At 41.5% G+C, this 8,917-nt stretch overlaps 1 protein-coding gene across 3 annotated transcripts; it reads left to right on the top strand.

Moving 5' to 3' along the window:
• Positions 1 to 4,840: 4,840 nt before the first annotated feature.
• Positions 4,841 to 8,701, top strand: LOC122054171 (plasma membrane ATPase 4-like). Of its 3 annotated transcripts, XM_042615982.1 has the most exons (13): positions 4,841 to 4,903; positions 4,996 to 5,115; positions 5,214 to 5,312; positions 5,410 to 5,547; positions 5,624 to 6,265; positions 6,340 to 6,459; positions 6,525 to 6,647; positions 6,718 to 7,129; positions 7,201 to 7,715; positions 7,812 to 7,985; positions 8,071 to 8,253; positions 8,340 to 8,518; positions 8,605 to 8,701. In XM_042615982.1, exons 1-13 carry the CDS (start codon positions 4,841 to 4,843, stop codon positions 8,699 to 8,701), a joined length of 2,865 nt encoding a protein of 954 aa, XP_042471916.1. The 3 variants fall into 3 exon arrangements, with proteins under 3 accessions (XP_042471916.1, XP_042471917.1, XP_042471918.1); XM_042615983.1 differs by lacking the exons at positions 4,841 to 4,903; positions 4,996 to 5,115 and having other exon boundaries at positions 5,229 to 5,312; positions 5,416 to 5,547; XM_042615984.1 differs by lacking the exons at positions 4,841 to 4,903; positions 4,996 to 5,115 and having other exon boundaries at positions 5,229 to 5,348; positions 5,416 to 5,547.
• The last annotated feature ends 216 nt before the right edge of the window (positions 8,702 to 8,917 follow it).

Here is an 8,917-nt window from a genome sequence, read left to right as displayed (position 1 = left end):
GAGGCGTTGGCCATATATATATATATATATATATATATAAATATATATATATGAATGCTCACGAACGTTTTCCAAAACCAGTACCAATGTGTGCAAACTAGCACCAACTATTGGTGCTAGTTTACACCCAATTGGTGTTGGTTTGCATAAAGCAGTATATGTTAGTTTTTGAGAGATATTCTAAGATAATTGTCTTATGATTTTTACTATTTATTTGATAAATATAGTTCACTTTTTGGGTGCACATTCTCTATATGTATGATTGGATCTTAAACTCACGTACTGAATATCCGTGATAAAATTTATAGTATGAGAGAACTTGTGATTGGATCACAACTTGTGAGTACCTCTACATGTGTAATTATGAATATATTGGAATATTCTCTAGTCGATGAATTGATGAGTTCAGATATCATCGATTCTGATAGACTAGCACGGGTTATACTCCTTGGTATAACCAAATAGATGTTTCTCACTAGCTGGATATATTGGGATGTCGAGAGTTAAATGTGGATACTAGTTATAGTAACTAATTCATTGGAGTAACTGTTGTAAGACTTCATATGGTTTTCCACATCTATATATATCTATATATATATATATGTCTGTGAAGTTCTTATTACAACTCAAATATAAGTTTCCTTCAACTTGAGGTATACAAGTCACCTTAGTCATAGATGCTTATACTTTGACATCTTAAGCAAGCATCTCCTTAGAAATATGGACCCGGGATAATTGGGTATAACTCAAAGTGTCCGAACGTGTTTGTATAGTCCACAGAGGATTCACCGCTCCTTACGAGGAGATGTATACCCCATGGTCACTCGCTAGGATTATTACTCAAAATCTTTGGCCAAAACATCACATGTTAAGAGCACGAGACTCTTAAACACATGTCAGAGTAATTTGAATCCGCAAGAAGATGAAGTATTACTTGAGCTAGGTGTGACGTAGGTAGTTTAATGGGGGCTGACACATAAATCATGTCCTGAACTAAGTGGGTATATGACGAGTGAAAGGAACATGACACGACTTACTGTAGATGCTAAAAGGTTTGGAAGTGGTTCCGAGATCAACCTATGATTTTTCAATTAATTGGAGATCATGATGTACTACTAGATGTCATTCATGATCGTTCCATAATTAATGGCTAATTATAGATGGCCAATATAATTGGGAACCTATAAGGTTACACGTACTACGAGTTTATCTAAGAGACATAAAACGAGTTTGAGAATTGGATACTCAAATCGAGAGAAATTGAGTCTGGTTGGACCAGACAAATGGCAAATATAGAATTAAAGTAACGCAACGGGAGTGCGGATGAACCACGTCTTTTGAAGACGAGTTGAACTCTCTTTGGTTTAATCATAAATCAAACTGGTTTGGTTTAATTAAAAAGGGGTTTTTGGTTTTGAACCAAATATGGTTTGGTCTTGAACCAAACTTAAGGTTATTGGTATGGATATATATATATATATATATACATGGTTGTTGTCCATCTCGTTTGGTATCGCCTAGTTGCTTCAAGCCGTCAAATACCAAGTCGAGATGTGATCCCTCTCTCGAATCGAACCGTCTCCCACCTTCGGCTAGTACTGAAGCGGAGACATGACTTGGACTTATCGAAGTCATCTTGAAGATAGTTGGGCGTGGATACAAGTAGAGGCGAGGCTCGTGCGTTCTTGGTCGATCTCCTTCCCACTCTAGAGCATCCGATAGAATCTTCTACGCATCATCCGTCAGATATACCTACCGTAAATTTACTTTCCGTAAAATTTTAATTATGTGATCATGTCTAGCATATTGTATCCTTGTATGTGTGTGGTGTGTGTGATGTAATAATTAGGAATTATTTTTATTTTTTGCTATGCATATTTATGAAACGTGTTCTAACATATATTTGCGTCGGGTTACCCAACAGTATCAACATGGTGCTAGTTTGTGCAAACCAGCACCAACGTGGTATTGGGTTGCATACGTTAGTGCTAGTTTGCACAAACCAGCACCAACGCACACAAACCAACCCCACTTTAGTGTTGCTTTGCGCAAAACCAGTACCAACACTAATTTACATCAACCAGTACCACTGTTAGTGTTGATTTTATGCAAATCAGCACCAATATGGTGTTGATTAGAATTATTTTTGGTACTAGTCTTTCAAGACCAGCACCAACGTTGTAAATACTAGCATCAATGTTAGTGTTGGCTTGAAACCAGCACTAGTTGGCGCTGGTCTTTAAATACTAGCGCCAACGTGATACTGGCTAGTGTTGGTTTCAAACCAGTTCTAGTGTTAGTTTCAAACCAGCGCTGGTACTGGTCTTTAAAAATCAGCACCAACGATGGTACTGGTTTCAAACCAACACTGGTGCTAGCCTTTAAAGACCAATACCAATGATGGTGCTTGTTTGTAGAAATCAACACCACCCTAATGTTGGTTTGTATAAATTAGCACTACATTGCATGTAGGAGAGAGAAAATAGTTGCTTGTATGTAGGAGAGAGAAAAGAATTGCATGTAAATGAGAGAGAAATTAAAAAAAAATAAAAAATAATTTTGGTCATGTAAGAACATCCATGTTAGATATCGCCTATTGTTATACATGGTAAGTTGTATAGAATATCATTCTTATATATATAGAGAGAGAGAGGTGTGCTCTACTATGGACAAAATGTCATGCACTTATACTTGCTACAGTGATCTTGTCATGCGCTTATACTTGTTACAGTGATCCAAGCACCTATATTCAAATTTTTTTTTAAAATCAACATTTCCTTAAAGATGGATATTATATCGCGTGAGTAAATAATTTTTTATCCTGAATACTATAATTCTAAAAGGAAATATGAATCCTAAAGAAAAAATTTTATTAACTTAAATTCGTTATAACTTAATCTTAAATACTATAATTCAAAGGTAAAAAATTTTATTAGCTAAAATATAATACGACTCAATTTCTAAACGATAAAATTTTTATTCTTAAATACATATAATATACGTAAAATAAAATTTTTAAAAAAATGAATGAATCTTGCTGTCTCGACCAGTGTCATGCACGGACGTACAGTATATATATATATATATATATATATATATATATATATATATATATATATATATATATATATATATATATATATATTTTGTCATCAGTCATAATTCATTCGCCTAAAAAATATATATATACTTGTTATAGATTAGAACATAATTTCTTTTCGTTTTTAGATCTTAAATAAATTAATTATTCAAGTACGTAAAAGATCTGAATTTGCTGAACTGAACCACTATCCAGCTCCCACGTGTTAATTGCGATACTAACCCAATTAAACTTTAATAAAAAAGTAAGATCGTCCCACAAAAGTTTATCATCAATTGTCAAGATAAATTTAAAAACGCTTGCGACAATAAAAACTCAATATTCCATAATTACATATTTTATTTAGAGAATTTTTTTTTATAAATATGTTATAATTAGCATCAAACTATAAATATTTAGATATAATTTAGACGTCCTTCCGCTGTATTTTAACTCTGGAATCCAATTAAACTCATAATAGATTAAAGCCGATGAATTGTTTAAGTCAATAATTATTTATATAATTAACATGTTGCTGATTGGCACAATCTATGATACAAAAAAGGCGGAATCCGCCGTCCCGACGGCCCCCTACGCCTGCCCCACGGTGATGTAGGAGGAGGCTTAATTAGGGTGAATGCTAGGTTGACAAGTGGCTGGGGTTCGAGGCTTTAAGCCGGCAGACGGGGATATTATCCCACATTGCAACCGTCGACACTCGAACCGCTGCGTCATGATACAACATCCCAGCCACTTACCAACTGATTGGCACAATCTATGCTTACATACGTTGTTGTTACCATCTTCATTTATGTCCTTTCCTATGGGGTCAGTTAGAAGGCCCGCTACGTGTGTTTAGGGATGGCAATTTTCCTTATAGGTTTGAAGTCTCGTGGAGAAAATTTGAAATACGAATAGGGATCCCCGATTTTTCGGAGATGGTGCGGATTTGGGACGGATTTGGGGTGGGTATGGGAATACTATCCTCATCCCTGAACCCGCCCCGAATATTATTATTATTAATTTTAATAAATAATAATATGATTTAAAAAAATATATTAATAATAGTGTTAATATTAATATTAAAATTTTTGAAAATATTATTAATAATAATATTATTGATATTGATATTAATATTAATATTATCATTAATAATTATTATTAAATAATAATAATAATATAAATTAAATTTAGAAATGGGACGGGGATGGGGAATCCTCGAATCCGTGGGTTCGGGTTTGGGGAATTTCCGAACCCGAAAAAATGAGAACGGGACGGGGATGAGAATGACAAATCCACCCCGTCCCGCTCCGTTGCCATCCCTACATGTGTTTACGATGGTTCCATTTTTTTAGTATGTATCTTTGGGCAAAATAATAATAATAATTTATGCTAATATTTAAGTCTTTAAGAACCTTGAGATCGTCTTTAAGTGAGTTATTAAAATCCTACCCGTCAACGATTGCACCGATTCTAAAATTTTGGAGTTACACTTATCAAGAGTTGACATCTTCTCTTCAATGATATCCAGAGCACGTGTCTCCATTCCCGCTCCAAATAATAAACCCCAAGACTCGGTCCCGTAGACTGTTTCCTCTGAATTTAAATTCCTCCTCGTTTCACTCTCTCATTCACAACGCTTCACTTTGATCTCATTTCTTCATCATACGTAAAATCTTTGGGAGAGAACAAGAAGAAGAAGACGATCGTCGTCTCTCTTTCTTGTCGCTTGCAGTATCGAGTACTTATACGCAGAATATAATGGACAATGAAGCCGCCGGTAGCGTGTCGTTGGAGGACGTCAAGAACGAGATCGTCGATCTTGTTAGATTCTGTCACCTTCATTAATTAGCTACCAGCGTTATTGATTTGATATTTTTTTCCCTCCTTTTTTCTTGATTGTTTTGATTCATTAGGAGAAATTTCCGGTGGAAGAGGTCTTCCAACAGCTGAAATGCAGCAAGGAGGGCCTCACCACCGCCGACGGTGAGCAACGGCTGAGGCTCTTCGGCCCCAACAAGCTTGAGGAAAAGAAGGTCCATTTAGATCTCTTCAATTCTTTCATTTTTAACAAAACATTCTAATTGACACAAGTTGTTCAGTTTGTAACTCTGTTTTTAAATAATAAAAACAGGAGAGCAAGCTCCTCAAGTTCCTGGGGTTCATGTGGAATCCGCTGTCGTGGGTCATGGAGATAGCCGCCATCATGGCCATTGCGTTGGCCAATGGAGGGGTAATTATATCGATCCTTCAGCACTCTGGAGATCGAGTATAAAATTGCATGCATTGGACAAGGTGGATAAATGCGTTGCTTCATGGTCTGTAAACAGGGCAAGCCACCAGATTGGCAGGACTTCATTGGAATCATCGTTCTCCTCGTCATCAACTCAACCATCAGCTTCATCGAGGAGAACAACGCCGGAAATGCTGCCGCCGCCCTCATGGCTGGCCTCGCTCCCAAGACTAAGGTGCCTAGCTATCATCTTTAACTGCCCCATTCTTTAAAAGTCAATTGAAATCCGGTGGATAAATAATGTGGGCTAGGTATTGAGGGACGGGAGATGGTCGGAGCAGGACGCTGCGATCCTTGTTCCAGGCGACATCATCAGCATCAAGCTCGGCGACATCATTCCAGCTGACGCCCGCCTCCTTGAGGGCGACCCGCTCAAGATCGACCAGTCCGCCCTCACCGGAGAGTCCCTCCCCGTAACCAAGTACCCCGGTGACGGGATCTTCTCGGGCTCGACGTGCAAGCAAGGAGAGATCGAGGCCGTCGTCATTGCCACGGGCGTCCACACCTTCTTCGGCAAAGCCGCGCACCTGGTCGACAGCACCAACAACATCGGCCACTTCCAGAAGGTGCTCACCGCAATCGGCAACTTCTGCATCTGCTCGATCGCGGTAGGCATGCTCGTAGAAGTCATCGTCATGTACCCCGTCCAGCACCGCAGATACAGGGACGGCATCGACAACCTCCTCGTGCTGCTTATCGGTGGAATTCCGATCGCAATGCCCACCGTGCTGTCCGTCACGATGGCGATCGGGTCCCACCGGCTGTCAGAGCAGGGGGCCATCACCAAGAGGATGACAGCCATCGAGGAGATGGCCGGAATGGACGTGCTTTGTAGCGACAAAACCGGCACACTGACACTCAACAAGCTCACTGTAGACAAAAACTTGATCGAGGTGAGATTCAATTGTCGTTGTCATTTTCTAATTATTATTTTTATTGTACTTACTATTTCATTTGTTTGCCATAGGTGTTCGTGAAGGACGTGGACAAGGACATGGTTGTTATTTATGCAGCAAGGGCTTCCCGAGTAGAGAACCAAGATGCCATTGATACTTGCATTGTGGGAATGTTAGCTGATCCCAAGGAGGTGAGACGTCGTTAATATTTTATCACAGAGATTAAGTGACTACAATATTCTCATGATCTCAATAGGCAAGGGAAGGGATTGAGGAACTTCATTTCCTGCCTTTCAATCCAGTGGATAAGCGCACGGCGATCACCTACATCGATTCAAAGGGCAAATGGCATCGCGCTAGCAAGGGAGCTCCTGAGCAGGTGCACGTATGGAGCTATAGATTTTCTTTATCTTTCTGAGTAGTTTTCTTTAATCGCTCTTGCACACCAGATCATTGACCTCTGCAACTTGCGAGAAGGTGCTAGGAAAAAGGTCCATGCGATGATCAGCAAGTTCGCCGAACGTGGCCTCCGTGCACTTGGTGTGGCAAGGCAGGAGGTGCCAGAGGCAAGCAAGGAGAGCACCGGCGGTCCATGGCAATTCCTGGGTTTATTGCCACTCTTCGATCCTCCGAGGCATGACAGCGCTGAGACCATCCGCCGTGCCCTCAACCTCGGGGTTAATGTAAAGATGATCACCGGAGACCAGCTCGCCATTGCCAAAGAGACTGGGCGCAGGCTCGGGATGGGCACCAACATGTACCCTTCCTCCACCCTCCTCAACGGGGAGAGCGATGAAACCAAACACCTGCCCATTGACGAGCTCATCGAGAAGGCCGACGGCTTTGCTGGAGTATTCCCCGGTAGCAATTTGGTCCTTCGATTTGTTAGATCTGTCTTTCTCTCTTTATATGTACTTGCCGATCGATTCCAGAGCACAAGTATGAAATCGTAAGGAGGCTTCAGGAGAAGAAGCACATCTGCGGCATGACCGGCGACGGCGTCAACGACGCGCCGGCTCTGAAGAAAGCCGACATCGGCATCGCGGTGGCGGATGCGACGGACGCGGCGCGGAGCGCTTCGGACATCGTCCTCACGGAGCCGGGTCTGAGCGTGATCGTGAGCGCGGTGCTGACTAGCCGCGCCATCTTCCAGCGTATGAAGAATTACACCATCTACGCTGTCTCCATCACCATCCGCATAGTGCTCGGCTTCCTGCTCATCGCTCTCATCTGGCGCTTCGACTTCTCGCCCTTCATGGTCCTCGTCATCGCCATTCTAAACGATGGCACCATCATGACCATCTCCAAGGACCGCGTCAAGCCCTCCCCGCAGCCGGACTCATGGAAGCTTCGAGAAATCTTCTCCACCGGGATCGTTCTCGGTGCTTATCTCGCCATTATGACCGTCGTCTTCTTCCGCATCGTTCGCGACACTGATTTCTTCCCTGTCAGTGCCTCTGCTTGCCCTGCAGTCAATTAATTGAATTCGAGATATATACAGCTGCGACCGATTATTTGACCAAAATCGTCATGCTCGACGCAGAAAATCTTTGGGGTGAAATCAATCAGGTACAATGATCAAGAGATAACGGCGGCCTTGTATCTCCAAGTCAGCATCATCAGTCAGGCACTCATCTTCGTAACTAGATCCATGAGTTGGTCCTTCATCGAGCGCCCCGGTCTCTTGCTGGTCTTTGCCTTCATTACTGCGCAACTTGTAAAGCTCTATCTCATCTCGATCCTAACATACGACTTAAACCATATAAAAAAATACAGAGTTTTGTAAGAATTGAACATTGTAGGTGGCCACATGCATCGCTGTGTATGCCAGATGGGGCTTTGCAAGGATCCATGGCATCGGATGGGGGTGGGCAGCTATCATTTGGCTCTACAGCTTCATTACCTACTTCCCTCTCGACATTCTCAAGTTCGTCATCCGCTATGGTCTTAGTGGTAGGGCGTGGGACAACCTTATCCAGAACAAGGTATATCATCCCTGATCATTACTGGAATTGCAATCCAAATAAAATTAAAAAGGGATTTGACTCTTGTTCCCGTATCCATAACGAAGACGGCCTTCACCTCCAAGAAGGATTACGGCAAAGGTGAGAGAGAGGCGCAATGGGCGATGGCTCAGAGGTCCTTGCATGGACTGCAACCGGAGTCCTCAGGCATCTTCGACGACAGTTACAGCTACAGGGAGATGTCGGAGATCGCCGAGCAGGCGATGAAGCGAGCCGAGGTCGCCAGGTAACTAACTGCTAATATCTAATTGAATAGGTAACAGAGATGATGCCGATGCAGAGGCTGGAAGAAGTTAATGTGTTTTGCTGTAGGCTGAGGGAGCTGCACACTCTCAAAGGTCACGTCGAGACGGTAGTGAAGCTGAAAGGGATCGATATCGAGAATATACAACAGCATTACACTGTCTGAAGAACAAGAGACAAAGGATTGGCCTCAGTAGATTGAGAGAAATGTTTTTTTTCTCTCTCTCGTTTGAATTGAAATAGCTGGAGAAAGTAGCTTAAATAAATTAAAGAGAAGTGTTTTTTTTTCTTCTCTTTTAAATTGAAATAGTCAAAAGAGAGATTAGTAGCTAAATTGAAATAGCCCGTGAAAGTAGCTCGAATAAATTAAAGAGAAGTGTTT

Source organism: Zingiber officinale, chromosome 3A (assembly GCF_018446385.1).
Source record: "Zingiber officinale cultivar Zhangliang chromosome 3A, Zo_v1.1, whole genome shotgun sequence".
Lineage (NCBI taxonomy): Eukaryota > Viridiplantae > Streptophyta > Magnoliopsida > Zingiberales > Zingiberaceae > Zingiber > Zingiber officinale.
The sequence above is the reverse complement of the archived record's forward strand: the minus strand, read 5'-3'. Positions and strand labels throughout refer to the sequence as shown.

What these genes read in the sequence shown, in the direction of transcription:
- LOC122054171 (XM_042615982.1), top strand. Translation starts at nt 4,841, where the DNA reads ATGGACAATGAAGCCGCCGGTAGCGTGTCGTTGGAGGACGTCAAGAAC. An exon ending in TTGCGTTGGCCAATGGAGGG is followed by an intron (nt 5,313 to 5,409) that starts GTAATTATATCG and finishes GTCTGTAAACAG; the next exon opens with GGCAAGCCACCAGATTGGCA. An exon ending in TAGACAAAAACTTGATCGAG is followed by an intron (nt 6,266 to 6,339) that starts GTGAGATTCAAT and finishes TGTTTGCCATAG; the next exon opens with GTGTTCGTGAAGGACGTGGA.